The sequence below is a fragment of the Plectropomus leopardus genome, chromosome 7 (assembly GCF_026936395.1).
Source record: "Plectropomus leopardus strain MGB_pleo_1.0 chromosome 7, ASM2693639v1, whole genome shotgun sequence".
In the NCBI taxonomy this organism is placed as follows: Eukaryota; Metazoa; Chordata; class Actinopteri; order Perciformes; family Serranidae; genus Plectropomus; species Plectropomus leopardus.
Window position 1 is genome coordinate 24114171 of NC_142182.1, and position 14102 is coordinate 24128272.

General features: G+C 40.0%; 1 protein-coding gene across 1 annotated transcript in view; it reads right to left on the reverse strand.

Moving 5' to 3' along the window:
- Nucleotides 1–14069, reverse strand: part of oaz2a (ornithine decarboxylase antizyme 2a) — a 36691-nt gene extending 22622 nt beyond the window's left edge. The window contains 1 exon segment of the mRNA XM_088079461.1: nt 14011–14069. Within this exon segment, the coding sequence (XP_087935587.1) occupies nt 14011–14069 (59 nt within the window).
- Nucleotides 14070–14102: the final 33 nt, after the last annotated feature.

Consider the following 14102-nt stretch of genomic DNA (forward strand, 5'->3'; position numbering starts at 1 on the left):
AAATATATAAGGTGAAGACACTCAACAACAACTATGTTCTCACTGCAGGCCATGGTGCTCAAGTCAGACTCTTTTGCTTGACTGGAGTAATTAGCCAAATGTAACCAAAAGTTATTTGGTGTTCGTTTGAGAGAATTTTCAGGCTGAAATGACATATATTCCAAAAAAACCCTTCCCAATCCCACAGTTAACACAATCTGTCAGAGAAAGTAGCAACATTACCAACCATGACCACGGTTAACAGCTTCAGTTTCCCGTCGATGCTGTCGTCAAAGCTACCAGACTCCTTTGAGAAAAATAGTCATTTTAGCTCACTGAACATAAAAGCTGCTGGCCTGCCGCTGCTGTGATCAGTTTGTTTGTGTTATTGTGTGACTTTGGTGAATCAAGACTAACCCTTTAAAATACCAAAGTCACACATTAACGCAAATAAACTAATCAAGGCAGTGGTGGGCCAGCAGCTCCTGTGTTTAGCGAGCTTAAATGACTGTTTTTCTCAATAGAGTCTGGCTTTATTTAATACCATGACCATGGATAAGAAACCCCACTTTAAAATATCCAAACTACTCCTTTAATTCAGCCACTTCACTTAAGTTCTTGTCCCAGGAGCTCCTGCCTCCTTTACAAGGAGGAACCTGACTTTGAGGCTCTTGAGCCGGTGTGCAGGTACCACCGAGGACATCAATAGTTAATATTCCTTTTGAAAAGTTGATGCTGAAATGTTTAATCCTCATAATGTCCTCTTGACTGCCATACACCTTTCGTCCTCTGGGGTCTGACCCCATCCTGTTTTGGCTGTTAATTAAAACATATTGTGTAAACTGTCAATCAGTTCTGTGTTACCTTTAGTCTTATTTCAGTCCAACACATTACCACACATTTTTCCCTTAGTTTTGGAATTTAGGGCCAATAGATCTTGTTTACATAAGTATGAAAAATATATTTTGAAAGCAAAAGATTTAATTTGGGGTCAGATTGACCCCAAGGACAACATGAGGGTTAAAACCTTCTGTTCTTATGTTTTAAGCCAACAAATTAAAAATGTAAATTCTGTGCTTTTAAAGGTCCTCAAAATGGATTTCTCTCAATCTTACAAGCAATTGGGTCATTTGTTAATGATCTCACAGTGCAGCCTGAAAAAACATCTTGCATCTGCTGAAAAATAAAAACGATCATATTTCCTTGTATACATTTCGTGTTAAAAGATGAAAAAACCATATGTATTACAGAGGAGAGAAAACATCAGAACTGGGACACTAACTTCTGAATATATATGTCTTCAGGTTTCACGCTTGTAGCTAAATTGTCTCCATTACAAAGCACAAGAAAGAAAAGAGGAAAAATGATGAAGTGTTTGTGAAGTTATTGTATATGTGCTTCTGAATGTGTGTGTGTGTGTGTGTGTGTGTGTGTGTGTGTGTGTGTGTGTGTGAGACAATCCCTGAACAACAGCGTGATCTAACTAAAGTTCCCATTGTTCTCTCCTGCAGCGTCCCACATTCTGTGCGGGGGAAGTTTGATTTACTAGTCTTCAGGTAATCACAACAAACACAAAGACGTACTGAGGTGTGAACTTTTGTTCTCATGTTATATTGACAACTGTGGTGCTGACGAAAATTGTTTTTCTTGTAAAGGGCAGATGAAAAGATCTAACTGCTCTTTGCCAAATCTTCAGTGGAAGTTATGATGATGATAATGAATGATAGTGATTGTTGTGGGTGCGGTCTTTGTCAACAATGGAGCCAAGCGTGTAGGACAGGAAGGACAAGCTGTCCACTTTTGTTCTACAGAGGATTTCAGGTTGTTTACATGTACTTATGCAAGGTGCAAGGCGCATGCTGTTACACAGAGCAGAGTGTGTGTGTGTGTGTGTGTGTGTTATGAGATGTGGATGGATCCTTGAAGAAACACTGTGGCTTTTCACTCCAACTGCTAACCAACATCTTAAAATAATAATGCAAATTATCACTGTTCATTGTGTCTGATCATGTCTGATACTACTACAACTCTTCTTTGATTGCCCCCAGAACCTTTAACCTCTTGTGCCCCTGCGTCCTCATATCAGTACATTACCTTAGGTTTGATATGGCATTCACATTTGATAAATTTTACAAATAGTAACAAACTACAATCCTGTTAATTAGGATGTGCTTTTTTATTATGGCCTCATTAAATACATTTGGACTTTATTATTGTATCATCGCAGCATTCAACATAGGCCAATTAGGAGTGACAGACTGTACCTAGCTTACATGATGGAACAAGGAAAATTCATACAGAGTTACAAAAAAAGCAAGTCACTTGGCTTTTAGATATGTTGCGTTGTTTGCAATGTCCGCATAATTTGTTCTTCAAAAAATTACCTCCTGTCCAAAGACAATGCTTAGTTTCTACACACATCAGGTCCTACTAATCCCAGATAGTTAGGAGAAATTAAAATGCATACCAAACCTAAGCTTGGGTCTCAAAGGCCCAGACACACCAAACAAACATCAGAGAACTAGCGGTGGCAAAAGCTGCCTGCTGTGTCACGTCACGTTGCACACAAACACACCACAAAGACTACAATCGATGGCCAACGAGCACATATGCTCTGCACCTGTGTGAGAGGAAATAACTCTCCATACCAACAGATGGAGGTCATCATTCAAAAACAAAATCTGGAAAACCATCTTGATGCTACTTAGTGAGTTAGCACATTAACAACAACAACAACAATGACAACAACCCAATGTTGAAAGAACAAAGCATATTTGCACCAGTGAACAACGACACAGAGTCAGGAAACGTTTCTGCTATAGACCTCAATAGCTAAAGAAAAACAGTCTTACGTCATATAACAAGTTTGTTTCAATCTCACTTTATCTTGACTTTAACTCTTTGTTTACATTCCTCACTTCCATTGCTTTTTTCCATGCACTGACCTGAACTGCCAATCAGATAGATTTCAGTCACCGCCGGCTATGCAGACACCAACTCAACATGCTGAAGTGGCAGGGGAAAAAAAGCCAAAAAGGCACCATTGAGGGCCAACTGTGAGGGACACGGTGCACTACTAGAGCCACAGACGCTAACCAACAGCCCACCATTGACCGAAGCCTTACTATTGGTGTGTCAGAGCTTTGACTCAAAACAAAGAAAAAGCATCAAATAATCAGTACTCAATCATGTTTAAGGTTCACAATTTGGTCACTGATCTGCCGAAACAGAGTATAGCTCTATTTGACAACAACAACTAGGTTTAGATAATTATATTAATTTACACCGAATTTAATTTCCAACACCACAGACTTACTTTATGTGTCTTTTATATCTTTTGTATGTATTGTCTTGCTCTTATCTGGACCATTGAGTCTGTAATAAAGTTTATTATTATTATTATTACATGTTTACTGGACACTATATATGTCAATCTGGTACGTGATGGCTGCAATCTTCCATCTCTCCAAGACCTGTACATCTCCAGGACCCTGAGACGTGCAGGTAAAATTGTGGCCGACCTCTCTCACCCCGGACTTTGACTTTTCGAGACCCTCCACTCTGGCAAGAGGTTGCGGTCCATCAGGACCAAAACCTCACGCCTCAACAACAGTGTTTTCCCCCGTTATCAGCATCATGAACAATACTCTGGCCCTCCCACACCCCCCACATGACACAGGCTCTCATCCAGCCCCAGAGTCTGAGAAGATTATATTAATGTTAGGATAAATCAGTTTGGACTGGACTTTCTCTGTTTAAACTGCACACTGTAGGTTAACTTATTTAGACTAAAGATATTTGCACTGCAACTTCAACTTCTGCACAATCCCTTCATCGCACCTTTTGTACATACATTTTATGCTCTTCATATTCTATTTTTCATGCATGGACACATATGAGACTTATTAATTAGTCACAAGCAGAACATTTTCTCCTCAAGTTTTCTTTTGTCTCAGGATGTGTGGTTTTATCAAACATCTGTTGAAATGTTGTAATCTGCCTTTAAATGTTGCATCCAATTACATGCATTTTTACTATAAGATTTCAGAGGCCCAAGTCCGCCTTCTTTCCAGAGGGAAAGTATTGCAGGATGTTGAAACTACTGGGAGGACGAAACATTGTTTCAGCCCTGTCACTCCCACACGTGTCACCTTGTTGTCCTCAGGAAGTTACCTTCACGTGATAAAACTCTCTCAGCATGTGCTGAGTTCATGTCTGAGAGCCCTGCTGTTCTCTCTGCAGTCATACTCAGCATCTTTCATAAGCTGATTGTCTTGCTGTAATGCAGCCCTACTGGAGTGTCGCACTGTTCCCAGGCAGAGCAGTCAGCCCTGTCATGCAGCTGACTTGATCTTCAGATATTCATATAATCCCTGTCTTACATCATTTAATGAACAATGTCTGCACAAAAGTGGCCAGACAGTGGAATTACATCTCCCAGGTCCATCACATGATGCCACTGGGCCCAAAGGCTTTTTTGCAGAGACTTACATTGGGAAAGAGAAGTCTGTTAATCAGTGGATATAGTTTTTTGAGAATCACTATGCCCACAAATGACTTCAATATCAGAATCCATTTGGTCTGATAACTTTTGAAAAGTCTAGAAGAGCTGCAAGACTCAGTCTTATCCCCATTCAACTTAACAGAGCTCTAAAACGGAAGAAATCGGAAAGTCTCTTGTGTGCTCGTTCTATGGAGATAATGATGTAGAAGCAGTGGCAATCATCTGGGTAATTTAATTCCATGGAATAGAAGGTTTTTGGCTTCATGTGAAACTGTACAACCTACAGAGGAATGAACCTGAAATGCTGTATCCAAGTCTCTTAATACATCCATGGTTGGCTGATGTCTGCTGGAAAGATAAAAGTTCCTACATTGAAGGTCTGTGAATTATCTTGAGTAACCGGATCGTGATTTCTGGACAGAGACAGATAAAAGGAAAAATATGTATATCTTATTTTGGGGTAACTGTCCAGTATATATCTGTCCATCTCCTCAGAACGAACATTTTTGGATCTGAATAATTTATACAGAATATTTTATTTGTTTAATTCACACAAAAAAAAGGCCTAACAACAATAAAACAGCTGCTGGCATCATTCACAACAGATGGCATGATCCCTTATTACTATACACTCCAACCTCTCAAAGCAGTAGTCCCATAGAACAGCAGGAGCAGTTTGACTGCAGGATAATGGTCACCTCAGCAGTCTGTAGGAAGTGTGTAACTGGGTAATCTCTCAGTGGGCTCCGTATCTGAATGAATATGCCAATGCCTTGAGTGCCAACAGAGCTTTCTAAAAGAAGCTCATGTTGCCCCTCAGCTCTGCGCTTTATTACATAAGACCTGCTGTCCCATTTCCACCCACCATCCTGTATGTACACTACAAAGAAACGCCTGAAAGGCCCAAGTAGACTTTTAGTGTAAATATCACAAGTTACAGTTCCTTCCTTCAGTACATGTGGCCATAAATATTTAATCAACATACACTTACTTTTACTCCTTCATGCATACACAAAGACTATATTTCCTTTACTTCTCCTAACACACATATCAAAGTGACTTAAAAATCTGGCACCAGGTCCATATCCTGGGGAGCTACAGTAAGAATAAATATTTCATACTCTTACACAACACCCTCTCTATTTGCTAGTCAGCATAACCCAGTGCAATTGCTATCACCCGGCTACGTGAGACGAGCAGGAATGCAGCAGCACTTTTATTGTCTCAAGCAGAGCACTTAACAGAGTCCCCAGCCACAGCTTTTATCATGTCCCCAAAAATATGCATCCAGGCCAGGAGGGGGGAGTGACTTTAATTAGCCAAGAACCCAGACTGAGTGTACAGAGCATTAAGGCCACCTGGTCTGTACAGAGCAAGCAGGAAAGCTATTATCCCCTGTGATTTTAATTATTAACCACACTTTAATTTTAACCCTGAGGCTGAGGTCGAGGCAATGGAGAGAAGATGAGGTAACGATAATTTAGTAAAAGTAAAACTGCAGTGAAGTATCATAAAGTTTTAATGGCTCTGTAACCTGCAAGCAAGCACATACAAGACCTAAATGTACAACAGTGTTTCCTTAATGACACTGAATCACCTGACGTCACAACCTAAATTCAACCAAATGTCAACATCAAAATATGTTAGTGGCCAGCCAGGAAGTGGTGAACGCCGAAATGCCTAGTATTCCCAACACAAGAGCCACACCATAAACTCATTTTAGCAGACTGTTGTGTGCTTTTTTTTTTTAATTCCTGTTTTACAACCTCCCAGAACTCTCGAGTACCGACCCCCGGGTTGGGAACCACTGTCTTATGTGATAAAACTAGAGAAGAATCACTGCGCTGCACTCTAACCTCTGATCCTGACCTCAGTGGAAAATGTTGCTCACTAGTTATGAAGATATTTCCCATCTTTCCGTCCTTTCAAGTACATTCATGTCTCACAAGTTTAAAGGGTGCACACAAACAGATTTACTGGTGATGGGCTTCAGAGAAGACGTGGGCACATGGTCTTTCATGTAATTCCCATTTCAGACAATAGAAACCTAGCACAGCTGGCCTAAATTAGCACGCACTCTCAGTGGCCTTGATGCACAGTCTTCCTGTTCAGAGCGGTGAGCAAGCAGTAACTCTGGAGGAAGGGCAGGAGATCGTGGGAACCCGGCGTGACTCCGCAGCCTCGGACACGTCCAGAAAGAAAGCTCTCTCCAGAAAACAACATGACAAACTCTGCAAGCAGCGAAGGAGGGGGAAAGAAACCGGAGAGGAAACCTGAGAACAATGAAGAAATGGATGTGACACCACTCGCTCGGCTATAGGTCTGGGTGGGAGCCCAAAAGTCTGTTGTACTGGAGTCAGAGCCCGGCGATCTAAAACTCATTGACAAAAACACAAGGTCCAGTTCCCACAGCGACCTTTCCCACGCTGCTGCTCATGTTGTATATTTATACTTCTCTTGAACTGTTTCCTCTCTGATTTGTACACAGCATGTATGTGTTTCCTTATCTTTGTGGACGTGCTTCAGCTGATGTTATATTAAACTTGATCCCGGCTTTCTTCAGGCCTTTCAAACTGCAGAAGTTTCTGTTAAGTTGTTGACTGTTGAGTTGGTGATGGTCCTTGCAGTCAAAGTCATGTCTTTCTAAACACACTTGTCTGAGCTGATAACTGGTGCGGCAGGGTGGTTTGTAATTCTTGGTATTTCAAGTATTTCAAGCTTTGCCAGTTTTGGAAGTTCAAGGACAAGGCTGGGTATATTCTATATATTCCTTATTGTCAACAAAACTAATGAAAAGATCCAAACCAACAGTGAATTGATTCAGTATATGTGTACCCACAGCCTGACATATCTTATTACCCTGTGCCATAACTCTTTATTTTTGCCTAATCTACTTATTTAAATACACATCAGTCAGCCACACTCTAATAATTGACATGTTCCCTCATTACTATGAATACAAACACTGTTAATTTTGACTCACACACATCATGCTGCTGCCCTATATTATCACTACATTGCCAAAAGTTTATTAATCCACAACTGAAAATAGTCCCCAATAATCTTAACTAATTACTGTTGTTTGAGTAATGTTTGCTAAAAACTACACTACCCAGCTGATTAAGGAAAATAGGGAGATTAAGAAAAAACTGCATTTTTGTGACCCTTTTTAAAGTTTTGAATTAATGGGCTTGGTTCAAACAGAGTAGGGAAGTTGGAAATATTTAGCTACAGACTAACACACACAACACTTGTTGGTTAAGGTGGAATTTGTTGATGAGAAATACAGTTTTTGAAATTGAGTATGTATAGCCAACCTGTTCTACTCCCCAGGTCATCAAATATGTCACGCCCATCAGCATGTGATACTGATGCCAAAGGGCTGCCAGCATTACAACTAACTCCAACGTAAACCCATCAATGTCAATGCCGAAAGTCAACGGCGTTTTAATGCGATGTTACATAACTTCGTCGCTTGATGTTATAACACGTCACGCAACAAACATACATATTTTAACCGAACACATATGTTTTTCTTCCAACCTAACCAAATACGTTTGCTGCAATGCAGCAATATTTCACAAGATTAAACAAATGTTACAGTTGGGGCTGTTAGCATTAATGCGTAACCGCAATGTGATTAAGGTTCATACATGGTGTGTTATTTTTTTTAAACTGCGTTAAATGTTTTAAAGCTAGAGCAATAATACTAGTATCATATGAAACTAGAAGACATGAGGAATCAGGTGGTACTAATGTCATACTAGCTTCTCAGGAAGGGGGATAAACAATGCTCCAAAAATAGGCCAAATTTTGGGGACAGGAAAATGGCAAGGCCATTTCACAGCAGTCCCTGACCTCTGACCTCAAGATATCTGAATGAAAATGTGTTGTGTGACTCTCCCCTTTACAGACATGCCCACATTATGCTAGTTTCATGCAGTTTTTTTTTGTTGTCCTTTGATTCCTAATCAAGACTATTTAGTAAGTGCAGTATCGACGGTATAACAGTTTTTAAATACAAAATAATGGAATTCAACACATGATTAAAAAACTGGATGAATAGCAATTAACTATTAACAATTAACAAACTATCAAAATTCTGTGATTAATCTCAATTATAAAAATGAATCATTTGGTAGCCCTAGTTACAATGTATTTCAGCTGTGCATGACATAAAGGTGCTAAAGGTTGTGTGTGCTAAAGTGTCGGTATCTGACGACTCGGGAATGTGAACTAGCTGGTATAGCAGCTTTTTTAGTATGAAGGCATAATTCGTCACAAGTCGTTGTGATTTAAAGTAAAAATGTCATGGTTAAGTTTTGGTAGGTTTCTCCGTAATTTGGGATGTACATCATTTACTTTGATTTAAACTTAACTGTGCCAAATTCAGCTAATCATTCACAAGGATCAAACTAGTCCATGAAGTCCAAGCAATTCTCCACACACATCTGAGGAAGTTGTATTCAGGCATTAATCATGAATTGTTAAAGCAATGAAAAGACCCACAGGTTCACAATGAGCTCCTCCAGTAACATGAAACCACCAAGACTCTTGAAATCCTGCCAAACACAGTAACTGAGCAAGTAAAGTGACGACTTCAGACAGAGGGACATCAATCTGTGCAGCACTCCACTATTCAGGTCTTTGCTATAAAGAGAGTGGCTGAAAGCAACCAGAGCTCACTTGACAAAGATTCAAATTTCAGACCAGCAACTATGCAAAACATAAAGAGAGACCACACTGAAGACTCTCTGTCTTGGGGCTGTATTCACAAACAGTCTGAGAACAGTCTCAGAGATTTGAGGGCTTAAATGTTTGTGAATAACTTTTATCTCCAATCAAAAATTGTGTTCCACAGGAGTGTGCATTCAAACCCACAAAATCATTCTGAAATAATAACTGCAAATCTTTCAGCTAAAAATGCCTTGTTTGGTGTGAAACAGCTTCTAGAAAGAAGTGAGTTGACATGCTGTACCTCAGTAAACTGCTCTCTCTTGAAGCTAATGGCTAGCTGCTGCTGGCATAAAACATCCAAATCTCCAACCAAATGTTGGCGATACAGTTGCATTGTGAATGATAAAGAAACTACAGATTTACTAAAGTGTTTCCTTCATGAGTTTGATGGTGTTAAGAGTGCATCGCTAAAATGGTGGAATACTCTTACCACAACATTGCATTGCTGAAAGATGCGAAAACACCCAGAAGAAACCGCAAAATTGACTGATAATTCTCTGTGGGTTCTCCACCTTCCACACACGTCATTTGACCCACATCATTTGTTGATTTGTACAAGGTTTAGATTTACAGAAAAATGAAGAGAAGGGTCTAGCTACTGAAGGCCTATTCTTGTCTTTGCAGGAATCAATCATCCCAACAGCAATCAGGTTATATTCTCTCAGGTAGATTCAAGACATTAAATCGTATCAGATGCACCTGTTCTGTATCAGCTACATTCAGACTTTCAGTGTCAGGAGGCAAACAAAACAACATGTTTCGCTGGTCCCCGACAGGAGGGCAGGATGTGTGACAGAAAAACCTCCACGCTCCGTGTTGTGATTCTCTCCAGTGTTCTTTTAATCTCGTTGACAAAGCCTCTTGCAGGAAGCTATGCCAGATATGTCCGGCTTTTCCAGCAAAGCCAGTAAGTGAAGAATAACACTGTTTCACCGGACAATCCCCAATCGCCACAAACAAGGCCAAACCGAACAACAGAGGGTTTAACCAAGACCACGGTTGTGCCTACTCCGGGGAATTCTTTCCATATTTTCCTTCTGGTGAGTCACTAGATGCCTGAGTGAATCTGGGCAAAACAAGGACTGCCGGGCGCAGACCCGCTTTCTGTGTCTCATCAGAACAAGTTTTTCCTGGCTGGATTGTTGAGGCATATTTCCCCTCAATCAATTATTTAAAAAAACATGCATTACAAAGAATTTAATTTAAAGGTGTTGTGACCTTGAAGCACATGTTTACATCTTAAATCACAGCTCATCAAAGCAATAGTGGATTATATAGTTTCATATTACAGTGGGATCATCTTTGCTAATGATACTCTGATCATAGAGTTTACACACTCCTCTGTAATTATGCAACATCTTACGAAACCACGCCTGAAAATAAAGATGGACTTTCCCAGTGGTGGTAAGTCTTTTCCGTCAGGGTGTGTTTCTGAAGTATTACCGGATCATTGGATGTGAACTGTCGTACTTAATCTTTGAGTCAGATGTTACATGAGTACATTTATGAAACCGATTTTACACTGGAGCATTAAAACCGTTCAGCTGTATTAGTACCTAAACCGAAACCTAATCTGCCAGAGCTGTTTTTTTAAACAACACTTTAATATTTTAATACTTGCTCACTTCCTTGCTGAGAGTTAGATTAGAATATCGATACCAGTGTTGACGCTCTAATCTGAAGCCAAGTTCAGACCAAAGATTGTAGGTTATATGAAGATGGAAGATGCATGTTTAATCGGCATTGGGGCCAATAGGTGTGAGAGATCACTCTGACTGGCAGGTCAGCTCAGTGCATGAGAAGAGATATGGAAGTGAGTAAAGTAACTAAAAAAGCTTAAATCAAGAGGGAGTAAAATCAAAACAAGCTTATGTTCGCTAAGATATTTTTTAAGCACTGAGCTCTTAAGCAAAAATGGGTTGTACTTGTTTGTGCTATTGTTTGCCAGCATATGGTAAACATCCTTCTTTTCTTTTAACATCACGTTGTGTTGTTAATGTGCTAACTGGCTAACTAGCATCCTAAATCCACCCTGCTGGTCCTTTGGTTCCCCTTTTTGAAATGCAAATACAGACTACCACTGCCTCCTGGTATGGAGAATTATTTCGTCTCACACTGGTGAAGAATGTGCATACTAGTTGTCTGTAGATTATTTTAGATAATTTAATTGTTTAACACTCATATGAAGAGATGTTAACTGTTACAAATCTGGTATTAAAGAGCTGCGATGGAGTAATAACTGAAATAGATTAGAAGTTTCAACTTAGTTGTTATAAATGGCTGCAATACTTCAAACACGGTCTCGTAAAATGACTGCATCTCAAACTGACTCAACCTAATGTTTAAATCCGGAGCTATATGCCCCAAGAATAAACACAAACATCCGCCTGGAAGGACTTTTTTGAACCATTCAGTTTCAGTCCATTTACATCTCCAGCAAACACTGGAAAGAAAAAAAAATCCTAAAATAAACAGATGAGCAGTTAACTTTTCCAGGTCTAGATGAGAAACTGGGAACACATTTCAGATTACCTTCTGTCTGCAGACCAGTCGACGAAAGCAGATGAGGTCAGTTATGTTTAGGAATACAGATCCCTCACCCAGCACTGTTCCCATGGCCCCTGCATGTTTCCAGACACTGCTGCTAAAAATGGCAACAAGGGAATGGTAATACTTTGTATCATCATCAGTTATTATCAGTGGCAGCTGTAACATATTGTAAAAGTTATAGTTTTTATGGTGTAAGAGAAATGCATAATTATGTTGCTGAGCATTATACAGATAGCTGCTATTTTAGAATTTATTTCCATCTGTCAACTATACTCTAGCATAAAGGCATTTACTGCACTGCATATACGTACATAATAACAAACACTTCATTTGTGCACTTTACACTGTCAGTCTCCAATATGTCCCTGAATGAGTGCAAAATAGGTGACTACTCATTGCAATCCATAATCGGCTGCTCATAAAAAAACATCCAATCAAGCAGAAGACACTGTATGGATATGACAGTATGCCTGACCTGAGTTGTTTTTGTTTAAACCTGCTTGAGGCTCCAGATGGGTGTGGTTTAATTGCCACATGAGCATCAGGAAGATCACACAATGACAGGAAGGTGTGTCCAACATCTATTTTTCTTTTCTGTAATCGACAACACAAACCACACTGTCCCTAAAGTAAAATAAATTTGCTGTAGAAGAGAAAGCAGAAGCAAAAAGTGATTCTGTCACTGACTCTCCTTCCCTTAGAGATGTGTGATAGAAGTGGAACAAAGTGAAAAGCCAGGAGTCATTTTATGTCCACAGCAAGCATGACTGTACAACAGAAATGCACAATTCCTCATTTTATTGCACTTAAATCAGATGCAGGGCCACAAACACTTAAGTGCCTCTGTTCAGCTGTGCAGCTGGTATCTGCGGGGTAAGGGAGCCCTCTGCAGTTCAAACTAAAACTCTAATGCCATTTATAAAAGACTTGCATGTTTAGTTCAGAGATGACACTCAGGTGTCCTCAAGTGTCCTTTGCAAAGTAAGGATGGACAGAATTTATTTTAAACATGACGTTTATGAGATGCTAAGATCTTTTCCTTAAGTGGGATAGTTCATCCCTAAATCAAAAACGCATTTTTTTCCTCTTATCAGTAGTGCTATTCAGTCTAAACTCAACATAAATTGTAGTGCAACGCTTTTGTTTTTACTCCCATTTTTCACAGGTAAAGATTGAAAACTTTTTTCATGCACTCAACAGATATATTTCTTTTAAATTTTGGCCGCAAGTTTGTTTGAATCCATGTCAATGAGCACCTCTCCTTTTCCAAGATAATCCATCCACCCAGTGTTGCCAGATTGGAAATGTTAAACTATCGTACCAGAGGCTCAGAATTATTGTATTTTAAGAAAAATGATGGTACGCCGGTCACAATCATGAGAACAAATAGGTTAAATTCATAACTTTCGTAAACAGGTTTTAAAATGCCTTTTTGATCCAAATCCCACAGAGAGAGGCTATTTCTCAGCCCACTGCTGACGTCAGTTTTTTTTCCAGCATGTTGATATAATATATGAGTGGAAATTACTTATCCTAAGTGTCACAACGGTCAAATTATTGTACATTGCAGCAAATTTGGAATAACTGATCACACACAGAGGGCAGAATTATCATACAAGTACGATAATTATCGTACATCTGGCAACACTGCATCCACCTGACGTGGTGTATCAAGATTCTGATTAAACAGCATCATTAGTGCACAGCTGAGCCTCAGGATGGACAACAGAAGGCCACTCTAAAATGTACAGTTTGATCACACAACACTATACCCCAGATGTGGCAGGTTTGAAGGGAGAGTGCCATTGGCAGGCTGACTGCATAAATGTCCACCAGGTCTATTGCCTGTAAACTGAATGTTTCACTACTTTAAAGTGTCACCGATGTCATTTCCCAGATTTTGGTAGTACATCCAACCAGCCTTGAAACCACAGACCACATGTGTCCACAGCAGCTCAGGACCTCAATGGGCCTCTGAGACCAGGAACAAGTCAACTGATTGATTTGCACAACTTAAGAACTTCTGCACAAACCATCAGAAACAGTCTCAGGGAACTTGATCTGCACCATTGTCCTCACCAGGGTCTCGGTCATAGAGACAGACTTGAGTGGGCAACAGAAAGATCCTGACACCCATTTATGCCATTTATCTGACACCATGACCTCATGTTGCAGCATAATCTGCACACTATTCCTTGGAGCTAAAAACATCCCAGTATTTTAATGACCTGCATACTCACCAGACATCATTAAGCACATTTGGGGTGCTCTGGATCAGCAGCGGGGCGCCCAACCGCATGCTCCAATTACTGTCAATATCCAGCAACTTCAC